At 45.5% G+C, this 12,340-nt stretch overlaps 1 protein-coding gene across 2 annotated transcripts in view; it reads left to right on the plus strand.

Annotated features, from left to right (window-relative positions):
• Positions 1-3,208: 3,208 nt before the first annotated feature.
• B4GALT5 (beta-1,4-galactosyltransferase 5) overlaps positions 3,209-12,340 on the plus strand; it is an 81,569-nt gene continuing 72,437 nt past the window's right edge. The window contains exon 1 of one of the 2 annotated variants that reach the window (XM_059036081.2): positions 3,209-3,360. In XM_059036081.2, the coding sequence (XP_058892064.1) occupies positions 3,246-3,360 (115 nt within the window). In that variant the 5' untranslated portion in view covers positions 3,209-3,245. The remainder of the gene's footprint in view (positions 3,361-12,340) is intronic. The other variant, XM_067013630.1, reaches the window with a different exon arrangement.

The following is a 12,340-nucleotide window of genomic DNA, read 5'->3' on the forward strand; positions in this document are numbered from 1 at the left end:
AGATATTCTTCTATGTTTTCGTCTAAAAGCTTTTGGTTTTTTGTTTTATCATTCATATTTAGATTTACAATCCATCTTAAACTGATTCTGTGAATAGTGTGAGGTAGGAGTGATGTCTTTTTCTTTTTTTCCCATATGGAAGTCCAATTGACCCAGCACCAATTGTTTTGTTTCAATTAAACAAAACATTGAATGGTGGTGTATGGGTGTTTATGGTACCATTCTTTCAACTTCCCAATGGGTTTAAAAGTGTTTTAAATAACATGTTGGGGGAGGGATGATGAAAAAAAGGTAGAGGGACTATGGTAGATAAACAAATACTATGGAAATAATTTCAAATGCAATGTGTAAACCCTGATTTGATACTGTTTAAAAAAAAGCTATAAAAGACATTTTTTAAAGCAAAGGGTAAATTTGGGAATGGACTGGATATTACAGGTCATTGTGGTGTGATTGTTCATTTTCTTAGGTGTGATAATGTTATTGTGGTTATGTAGGAGAATGTATTTTTTCTTAGGATTTCTGTGGAAGTATTGAAGCATGAAGTACCAAATAAGGCAGAAACTAATTTAAATAATTCAGAAAAAAACTGTACATATGAATATAGATAGATAAATCTGAAAAAATAGGGGGAGGGGCAATATAGGGATGAGGGAGTGAGAGGTACAACTTATGAGATGTAAGATAGGCTCAAGGATGTATTGTATGACATAGGGAATATAGCCTATATTTTGTAATAACTAAATGGAAAGCAACATTTAAAAATTATATAAAAAATTTTAAAAGCTAGAAAAATAACAATCCAAGTGGAGGGTGTACAGGTGTTCCTTGTACTAGTCTTTGAACTTTTCTGTATGTTTGAAAATATTTGTTAAAGACAGAGCTGGGCGGGAGGCGGGGGGCCATTGTATGGTCCAAACAAAAGTAGTGGCAGGGGCTTCCCTGGTGGCGCAGTGGTTGAGAGTCCGCCTGCCGATGCAGGGGACACGGGTTCGTGCCCCGGTCCGGGAAGATCCCACATGCCGCGGAGCGGCTGGGCCCGTGAGCCATGGCCGCTGAGCCTGCGCGTCCGGAGCCTGTGCTCCGCAACGGGAGAGGCCACAACAGCGAGAGGCCCGCATACCGCCAAAAAAAAAAAAAAAAAAAAAAAAAAAAAAGTAGTGGCAGGTCAGATTATTCCAGCTAGTTTGAGATTTCTGGTCTAAGGCCTCACCTCTGCTATCTCACTTACTCTGCATCACATCCCTATGGGGTAGGCAACACTGGGCCCATTTCACAGGTAATGAATTGAAGCTCAGAGGGTGAAGTGACTCTTCCAAGGTCACACAGCCAGTTGAGACCAAGTTAAGATTTGAACTCACATCTGTCTGAGTCAAAATTATTTGCTTTTCTTTTTTGTTGTTTAAGCCTCTTCTCTCCCATTCCATTTCCCAGGGGTGTTGGTCAGCTGAGAGCCTGTGTGCATGTATTACTCAAATTCTCACAACAACCCGTGGCAGTCATTACTAATAATACATGCCATTTTACTGAGAGGCCGAGAGGTTAAGTAACTTGCTTAAGGTCACTCAGCTAAGAATGGTAGAGACAGGAACAGGGAACAAGGAACAGGAACAAGGAACCAGAACAGTCTGGCTCTAGAGCCCAAATTTAAAGAGTCAAAGAAACACCATATAAAGTATAAACCACTTCAGGAATACAAAGCAGGATTATTGCTGGTTCTCACAGAATCCCTGCAAAGTCCTTTCTTCTCCTGACTGCTATGGCATTCCAAGGGGACACTTGCCTCCCCAGTTCAGCTGGCAACTTCTTGAGTTGAGGCTGAGGCAGGTTCTACTGGCCCTCACCTGAGTCTCTAGTTACTGCCTACTGCCATCAGAGGTCTTCTGGCCTGGGGCTGATCTTAAAGCATTGTTTTGGATATGGCCGCACACTATCCTACAGAGCAGGGTCCCGATTTGTCTGCAGGATGGAAATTAGGGTTCAGATGGAAAGCTGAGGCACTTACAACCTAGTGGTCAAGGGTGCCTTGGGAGACAGGTCATTTTTTATTTAAGCCCTTATTGCAAGGCTTGGGTGGATTACTTCTCCATCTAGGAGCCTCAGTTTCCTCATCTGTACAATAGGAATAATAAGAGCACACATCTCAGGCCTGTTGGGGTGATTTAATGAGGTAGGTAAAGCCCAGTGTCTCTCTAGGGCAAGTCTTCATATTGATAACTGTTATCATTAAGCTCCTTAGGAGTCTTTGGGATATGGAACTTGCCCAGAGCTACCTCATCCCTGTCGCTCTCCCTGCCGCACTGGATTGTATCCATGCTGGCCTTGAGTTAAGCTGTGGTCAGATCAGGCTTTTTAAGCTCAGGACCTTTGCATCTGCTGTTCACCGTTTTATGTCACCCCTCAGTGAGGCCTTCCCTGACCACATTAGTCTGCCTCAAACATATTCTCCTGTTTTATTGTATTCATATCACTTATCAGTACCTGACATTATGAAACGATTTGTTTCTTTTTCTCCTCCCATTTGAGTGTTAGGTTCAAGAAGACAGCGATTTTGTCTGTTTTGTTCTATGTAGCATCCCCAGCACCAAGAACGGTGTATGGCATATGTCTGGCTTCCAATAAATGGTGGACTGACTGACTGAATGAATGAATGAATGAATGGAGGTGTATACCGAGCCCTCAAACCTACAATCCCTGCTCTTCTGTCGCAGTGGGTGGCCAGCCGAGTCAGACATTGCATACGGTCCCTTGGCTCCCAGGTTGGGGGCGTCCAAGAGCGGACTGACCGGCACTTGAGCGACGTTCCCCAAAAGCCAGGGCGGTGGCCACGCCGGTAGAGGGGCTGTCGCCATTTGGCAACTTTCCCTGCGGGCCACTGCGCCGCCGCGGGGACCAAACAGGGGATCGCTCCGTGAGCGCGCGCTCGCGGATCTTTTGCGACGGTGCCCGGCGGCTCTAGCCCCGCCCCCGCGGTCCGCCCCGCCCCACGGCCCGCCCCGCCCCGCCCCCGCCGCTGCGCTCTCTACCGGGCCGGCTCAGGCCCCCGCCCGCTTCATGTGGCCCGGCCAGCGACGGCCGGCGGCTGGGAGCGGCGAGGCGGCGGCGAGCGGCGGCCGGCGAGGCCCGGGAGGTGGCCGAGGCCCAGGCGGCGGCGGCGGCGGCGGCGGCGGCGGCCCAGGAGGCGGCGCACGGAGAGCGGCGGGAGCAGGCCCGGCCCGGCCCTCGAGCGGCCGCCTGGCTGCAGCATGCGCGTCCGCCGGGGGCTGCTGCGGCTGCCGCGCCGCTCGCTGCTCGCCGCGCTCTTCTTCTTCTCGCTGTCGTCCTCGCTGCTCTACTTCGTTTATGTGGCGCCCGGCATAGGTAGGAAGGGGGCCTGGGACCCCGGGGGTGCTGCTCTGGTCTCGAGGGGACCCCGGGAATCCCCGCCCCGCCCTGAGGGGACCCTGGCTTTCAGAAGACACCCGGCTGGGAGGCGACCCCGAGCCTGGCCCTCAGAAGACTACGGGGGCTCCGGCCCGACCCTCGGGAGACCCCACGCCTGGCTCTCGGGGTCTCCAGGACATTCCAGTGCCCTGCACCCCGACGGGCTCCAGAACTCCCCTCCCCCGCCAGCCTCCCGCCCACACACTGCCCTCCTTTAACCCCTTCCCCGCGGGAACCCGACCGTGCCTTCACACACACACACACACACACACACACACACACACGTGCTGGGACGCCCCCTTTCTTGCCCTGGCCTCCCTAGAACCCCTACTTTCCGCTCCTCGGCTTGAGAACTCCCGCTCCCCCTCCTCCGGGGTCTCCTCCAGCCCCGGTTCCGGGCACTCCGCAGCCCCCGAACCTCCGCGGCCCTCCCGCCCCTCCTCGCGGAGCCCCTGTGCTGGGGTCTCCAGGAGTCCCACCTTCCCGGTTCCCATCCATCCTTCCCCTCTCTCCTCCCCGGTGACTCCACCGTTTCCTGCTCTCCCTCCTACCCTTTCTTCCCTCGACTTTCCCTTGTTACATCCACCTTCAGGTCCTCCTCCCCAGCACACACATTCTCCTCTTTCAAGTGGCCAGATCCCTTTCCTAGCTGGGTGGCATCCCCCACCCCCCAGGGAGGTCCACCCGCCCCCCCCCATTCAGTCTACAAACCCCTGAGCGTGCCACGCCTCCTCTCCATCCCCTCCCCCTGCCCCGCCTACCCCCAAGGGCACTCCCTGTCATCTCCGCTCCCTTATCTCCTATCCTTCCCCGAATCCTCACCACCCACCTCTGGTCCTCAGCCACAGTTTCTTTCTGATTGAAGACTTGGGGAAGGGGTGCTGTCTGGGCTCTTCCTTTCTCCCCTTTCTTTCACTTCTGCCCTCTCCTAGCCTTGAGGGTAGAAGGTGGCCCTTCAGTATCCTATGGGGCCGGGGCGGGCGCGGGGGGGGGGGATTTAAATTGGTCCTAGAGGAGGAGATGTGACAAGGGCCTTGGGGAAATGGTGCAGGTTGGAAGGAGGAGCATGGAGAAAAGGTGGAATGGTTATTCATTCTTCTCAAAGGCATGTCCTTTAAAGGAAAGACAGCCCTGGAGAAACTGAACCCTGACCAAGCATAAGGCTGTCTAAGAGCACAGAGCAGACATTTAGGACGTGAAGAAAGATTAGAAGGAAATAAAAGCATGAGGGTTAAGGTCAGAGGACATGGAGGTCAGATTTGGATTCTAATCCCGGCCCTTTATGACCTTGAGCAAGTTACTAAGCCTCACCTTTTCTCCTCTGTAAAATGGGGGTACTCATCCTAACCTCATAGGGTTTTAAGGATGGAAGGAGATAAATTCCCTTTTAAAGCACTTATCATTGTACCTGATGCTTAGAGAGTTTTCAAAAAAAAAAAGCTGTTATATGTAGCTTTCAAGAAAGGAGTAGATAGAGGGTTTAAGGTATGTATTTGCCTGACTTGGCATCACCATGAGGCCCTAGAGGAAACCTCAGTTTAAGGTGAAAAATGATCAGAAAATGCTGTTGGGGGTGGGGCAAGGAGAGTAAATTTTGCTGTAAAAAGTCTGGATCATTTGGATGTTAGGAAAGGGTTGATGGTTTAACTCTAGGGAAATACCCTTTAGGATTGTAGTAATGATTAGTGCCATTCTCTGTTGACCTGTCAACACTGAACTAGCTGAATAGAGAAATTTCCAGATAGAGCCAGAGATTGTCTCCTGATTTTTTTAAAAAATAAATTTATTTATTTATTTTTGGCTGCATTGGGTCTTCATTGCTGCGCTTGGGCTTTCTCTAGTTGCGGCGAGCGGGGGCTACTCTTCTTGCGGTGGGCGGGCTTCTCACTGCAGTGGCTTCTCTTGCTGCAGAGCACGGACTCTTGGCTGCGAGCTTCAGTAGTTGTGGCACTCAGGCTCAGTAGTTGTGTCTCGCGGGCTCCAGAGCGCAGGCTCAGTAGTTGTGGCACACAGGCTTAATTGCTCTGCGGCATGTGGGATCTTCCCGGACCAGGGCTTGAACCCATGTCCTCTGCATTGGCAGGCGGATTCTTAACCACTGCATCACCAGGGAATTCCTCTCCTGATTGTTTTTTTTAAGAGTATATTTCATTTGATGGTTAATATTGATGATTTGTAGTGCAAACTAGATCTAGTCTGTACTACAAAGATAGAACAGGTAACATCCTACTGCCGTAACATTTTATGAAATGTCTTAGGAAAAGCATCCCTCTGGGAAGGTGTTGTGTGTGGCCTGATGGATCGGATGAGGGGATAGGAGTCTGGGCAGAACAAGAACAGGTGAGTAATTAGTGGAATTAATTGAGAAAAGAGTTCATTAGCATATTGGATATTAGACTAATAAAAATGGGTGTGAAATGATGGATTTGAACCTAGAGGCAGCCTTGAAGCCATAACCCCTTTTGTGAAAGTGATGGGTTTTTCTGGTGTGGGTGCATAAATCAGCTATGTCAAAATGGAAAAGTATATCCCACTGGGATAGTAATCACCCTCTTGATTAGAAAGATTAGAAGCCAGATTCTAAAACAGAAAGGGGAGGTAAAAACTTAATTAAAATTCTTCAACAGTAGATATTTAGGTCAGTGGAACCCCAGTGTAAGGCAATGGGCTTGGGGCTTCCCTGGTGGCACAGTGGTTAAGAATCTGCCTGCCAATGCAGGGGACACGGGTTTGATCCCTGGTCTGGGAAGATCCCACATACCGCGGAGCAGCTAAGCCCGTGTGCCACAACTACTGAGCCTGCACTGTAGAGCCCGCAAGCCACAACTACTGAAGCCTGCACGCCTAGAGCCTGTGTTCTGCAACAAGAGAAGCCACCGCAATGGCAAGTCCGCGCATGGCAACGAAGAGTAGCCCCCGCTCCCTGCAACTAGAGAAAGCCTGCACGCAGCAACAAAGACCCAACGCAGCCAAAAATAAATAAATAAAATAAGTAAATTAAAAAAATAAATAAAGCAACGGGCTTCTACTACACTTAGATTCCTACATCACAGATAACTGAGAAGGATGCAAAGCACTTAAATATTCACTAATTTCTTCTTAAATGTGGGTCTTCTAAAGGGCAGATCTACTTAAGATTCACTTCTGTTAGTTGGAAAGGGGAGTGGTGGGAAGGATGTGAAGTGGTTTTAGAATGGGTACATTGAGCAAAGCAGTTTGGAGATTTTATTTATCTTGGCTTTCCTGTTAATTTTTTAAATAATCAGCTTTGGACAGAGGGTGGCAAATCTTTTCAAAAGGTTAAGGCAGTCTAGAGAAATAGAAGGTTTTATATGCCTTGGATTATGAAGACCTTATTTGAGACAATTGTTAAAATGAGCTTAGAAAATAATACTGGGTTGAACCACATGAAATTTCCATTTTTTGCAGGTCAAAACCAGTTGTATATTGGCAGTTTGATGTAGCTCAACCTAATACATTTCCAAATAATGACAATCCTGTTTTCTGGCATAACGGGAAGTGTCAGACTTGTATTTCCTTCCAGGTTTAATATTTTTCCAGTCCTACTTTTGATTTACTTTGTATACCCTGTGGCCACGCTGTGCTCTAGGGCTAAAGAGAAATCATCAACTGGGGAGTGTGTTACAGCTATATTCGGAATTAAGTAGACTTGAATTTGAGATATGAGAAAAACCATGTTAGTTATAAATGTTTTAAAGTTGCTCATGTGTAATATAGCCCAGCTACAATTTCAGCCTAACTATTGTTGGTATTTTTGAGATCTAATGCCAGCTCTTAATATTAGTGTCCCATAGTCTAACAGCAAAGGGAAATTTTCCCGGACTTGAGGGTCATCTGAAATGGAGGTAGTGTTACCATTTGGCTTAGAAAATTGGAGGAATATTACTAAATATGACTATAATGTGTTTGTAGCAAATACAAAGTACTCTTAGCTACTTTAATAAACCCCTGCCAATCCAGTTAAGTAATTTAAAAATATGACTTCATTGGCCATTATGTTTTTGTTATTAAATCAAAAGTAGTGTTTTATATCAGCAGTTTAAAAGTAGAAATGAAAAGGATGGAGCAGAAAGTGTGAGGGAGGTGGTGGATTTGAAGAAGGAAGAGGAAGGGAATATGGTTATAAAAATGCATACGTGCCTCTTCTCTGTAGCCCCTTGCCCTCCACAGCCTGAGTGATTATCATTTATTTCATCACTTGTTTTACCTGCACTGTTGAAATATCCCTATTCCTTTCAGGGTTCTGAAGAGAACTTTGAACTTATTTATGATCCTTTAACTTAAAAAAAAAACAACAAAAAACTAAGAGCTCAGAGTACCTCCATATTCCAGTCTGACCAGGTCTTTTAGAAGATAAGAAGTGAACTATTTACGGATGGACGTACATTTGAAGGGCTGATTTTGAAAAGCTCATTAACTTTATGGTGCTGTCACATGGCAAGGTTGTATAGAGGTTACTGACCTTTGCAAATTGTTTAGTTACTGATTTTGAGAGAGATGCCTGTGCATGGTTAGAGGCAGTAGTCTATATACTGATGAAATTTTATTAAAGTTCCACTATTTAAATTAATTTTTCTTTTGTCTTGATTATTGAGGAAAGGAGATGGGGAATGATTTTTCCCTTTTGGCCTGCTTAGTTCCAAGAAAAGTTTGATTCATGGCTGGCTTTTGGGAGACAGGAATCAGTCATTCTAATCCCACCTGATTTGACCAAGTGACCTTGAGCAAGTCACTTGATTCTCTGATCTTATACTTGTCCAGAAAACAAAGCTGTTTGAAAAACTAGAACTGCACTCTTAGCCAAACTTTTAGTGAGAAGTTTTTATGTATAGAAAGTTGATAATTCATTCACCTCCTATGCAAATTTTGGACCTAAGATTTTAGATAAGATACATGTTTTATATAACTGAATGCAACTTTTTCTAATAACCCCAGGAAAATTTCAGATTACCCCCTTGTTTTAAATATATATATATATATATATATATATATATATTTTTTTTTTTGGCTGCGTTGGGTGTTTGTTGCTGCGCGCGGGCTTTCTCTAGTTGAGGCGAGCGGAGGCTACTCTTCATTGCGGTGCGCAGGCTTCTCATTGCGGTGGCTTCTCTTGTTGCAGAACATGGGCTCTAGGCGCGCAGGCTCGGTAGTTGTGGCGCACGGGCTTAGTTGCTCCGCGGTATGTGGGATCTTCCTGGACCAGGGCTCAAACCCGTATCCCCTGCATTTGGCAGGCGGATTCTTAACCACTGCGCCACCAGGGAAGTCCCATCCCTCCGCCCCCTTGTTAAGTGTAGTATGAAAATAGCCTTTTTGTTGTTGTTGCTCACATGAAAGTGTCCTCTAAATGCTTCAGTGCACTTAGTTTCTGAGCTTTTCTGGAGTGAAATACGTTGTATTGTGAATGTGGGTTATTTTATTTTAGAAAATTAAAAAGCCTCACCCTGTTTAAGGACCCCCTCCTCCCCACGTGTGCCTGTACGGACTCACCTACTCAGATGTTTCCTTTGAGTATTGCATCGTGTCAGTCTTCTTAGAAGGAAACAATATTTGGAGAACAGATTGAAGTTATAAAACTAAACAGCACCACTTTTGACCAGGATTTTGGTGATGTTTTATGTCCTTTCTGACGCAGTTTACTGTGTCAGAAACAGTCTTGGGTTTGAAGTTGAAGTCTCTTGAACAGTGAAAATATGCTAGTCCTGGACAGTCTTTGGAAGCAGCTGTTCGGCCAGTATCAGTTGCTGTTCCAGGGCATCGCTACTCTAGCCAGTAGATAGTTCTGCTCCAACCCTGACATTTCCCCCCAGAGCTTGACAGGCCAGTGAGAGCAGCGTATAACATCTTATAACATCGCCAGGAAGGAGGGTCTTCTTGTGTTGCCGTGACTCTTTAGAGCACTTCAAGAGAGTAGAAAGCCGTAGAAGCCGAAGTGCTACTGACTTACTTGCTTCCCTAATTTTGCAGCGTTTTAGATCATGGAAGATACGTTGTACACATCCAACTATATAAGCAAACAGAACTTAAGTAAGCAAGAAGTAGGCAATGTGATGCTGCAAAGGCCTATCAAAGAACTAGAGAAAACTAGTGGTTAACATTGGTCAAGATAAAGGTTAATCACAAGCAAACAGATTGGGTGCTGGCTTAAAAGAAGTTAAAGGAGTTATCGTGAGAAGAGGCAGGCCTGTGTGTACTATTAGTGAAAGGGCAGTTATTCTTTAGTTTCTAATACTAGCTAAATAAGAGTATGCCTTCCTTTGCACACTGTGTGTATTTTTGTAGAAAGCTGTGAGAAAATTAAAGGAATTTAAGATCTGTGGGTCGATAATAATCCAGTATTTGAGCGTCTTCCTATCATGTTACCAGCTATGGGAGATATTTGGATTCTAGACTTTTGACTGCTTCTTTCATTTTACAGTTGATTGTATATGCCCAGGTTGAGTCATTAACTTGCCCAAAGTTGAGAATTATAAAATAGCTGTAAAAATAAATAAATAAATAAATAAGATAAAATACCTCTGCAGCACATACTATATGGTTGAAAATACAAGATTAATCATAAGAAATAACTAGAGAAAATAGAAAATAGTACGTAATCAATTGCTGACTTGTATGATACTGGTCCTTAATGAGGTGGGAGATTCAGACACAGGCACTCATTCCTTTATTCAATAGGTAGTTTCTTTGGAGTGCCTCCTCTTGTCAGATACTCTTTTGGGTATCGGGCAGTCTAGAAATGAGTAAGGCAGAACGTTTCTGCCATCCTGGTGATTTCATTCTAGTGAGACATTTTTGCCCTTTGTGATGCTTTTATTCTGATGGGGAGACAGCCAATATACAATATAATTTCGGATAGTGGTAGGAGTGACTGAGGGTCTATTTTATTATTATTATTATTATTATTGTTATTATTTTTTTTGTGTGGTATGCGGGCCTCTCACTGTTGTGGCGTCTCCCGTTGCGGAGCACAGGCTCCAGACGCACCGGCTCAGCGGCCATGGCTCACGGGCCCAGCCACTCCACAGCATGTGGGATCTTCCCGGACTGGGGCACGAACCCGTGTCCCCTGCATTGGCAGGCAGGTTCTCAACCACTGCGCCACCAGGGAAGCCCTATTTTATTATTTATTTATTTATATTATTTTATTTGTTTCTTTTTGGCTGCTTTGGGTCTTTGTTGCTGCGCACAGGCTTTCTCTAGTTGCGGCGAGCGGGGGTTACTCTTTGTAGTGGAGCGCGGGCTCCTCATTGCAGTGGCTTCTCTTGTTGTGGAACACAGGTTCTAGGTGCGTGGGTTTCAGTAGTTGTGGTGCATGGGCTCAGTAGTTGTGGCACGCAGGCCCTAGAGCACATGGGCTTCAGTAGTTGTTGTGTGCAGGCTCAGTAGTTGTGGCTCTCACGGGCTTAGTTGTTCCACGGCATGTGGGACCTTCCCAGACCAGGGCTCGAACCCTGCATTGTCCCCTGCGTTGGCAGGCGGATTCTCAACCACTGCCAACCACTGCGCCACCAGGGTAGTCCCTGAGGGTCTGTTTTAGATAGGGTGGTTAGGGGAAGCTTCATTAATGAGGTGATATTTGACTTGAAGGGGTAGAACAGGTCACAGTTCTGGGGATTGAGATGGTGATGGGCGTGTCAAGCATATGTAAAGGTCTTGAGGCAGAAATGCGCTTGAGGGAAGGTTGACTGGATTTTTGTAAGTGAGAAATGGTAGGAAATGAGCTTAGAAAGATGGTAGGGGTCAGGCCATGTAGGACCCTATAGGCCATGGTAAGGGCTGTAGGATAGGAGTGAACACTAACTTAGAAATCAGTCAGATCTGGGTTTGAATCAACTCTGACTGAGTGGGCACACTATTTGCAATTTTCTTATCTGCCCAGTGGAGGATACCATCTTTCTCAGGATCGTTGTGAGAATTGAGTGGAATATGCTTGTAAGAGGGCTTAGCACAGAGCTTGACGCAAAGCTCCATATGTTAATAATTATGATTTATGACCATAGGAGATGTCGTCTTGGCCTAATGCTAGTACTAAACTGAGAGGAGGATTGAGCTGCAGTCCAGCTTTACCAATAACTAGATGGAAACCTTTACTTCAGTTTTCTCATCTGTAAAATGAAGCAATGGACTGAAGTACAGATTCTAGGGTCCCTCTCAGATCTGAAGTTCCATGATTCTGAGCAAGTGTGAGTTGAACCTTGAAGGAGAAGAAGGAATAATGAGTTCTGTCAAGTAAAGACACCCCATTAAAAAAAATTCAGATCTCCCATTCACTTAGTTTCCCACCTTTAGTGAAATACTGAGCCATGGATTCTGTGAAGTGTCGCTGTATAACCATCAGACTTAACAGTTTCACTCTGTAGGGTGAATGCAGAAATTCAGACTGAGCAATGCTATTGTTTGAGGACATTTGCCCTAAAAATGAGACAAACGTAGAATGTCTTCACTGAAGTCTATCTTTGAAATCATTGTGGCAAAGAAACAACAACAAAAAAGAAATTTGTGTTGTCTTGGTCAAAGGAAAAAAACTAAAAGAATTTTATGGAAGTATCTTTGGGATGTTAAGACTTTTTTTTTTCCTCTTTTTTTCTCTGCTTTTTGTCCCCTGGGTAATCCTTTTAAGTTTTAATCTGCTAAATCAGTCTTTTCCTCTAGCCTCACACTTTTGCTTTTAAGCATGAAATAGAGCCCTGGACTCATTAGCTCCTGCCCCATCTTCATTCCTCTAGGTAATTGGATGTTAAATGAGAAATGAATATTACATTTTGACCCAGTAATTCTTTTTTTTTTTTAACATCTTTATTGGAATATAATTGCTTTACAATGGTGTGTTAGTTTCTGGTTTATAACAGAGTGAATCAGCTATACATATACACATATCCCCATATCTCCTCCCTCT

Source organism: Kogia breviceps, chromosome 14 (genome assembly GCF_026419965.1).
Source record: "Kogia breviceps isolate mKogBre1 chromosome 14, mKogBre1 haplotype 1, whole genome shotgun sequence".
In the NCBI taxonomy this organism is placed as follows: Eukaryota; Metazoa; Chordata; class Mammalia; order Artiodactyla; family Physeteridae; genus Kogia; species Kogia breviceps.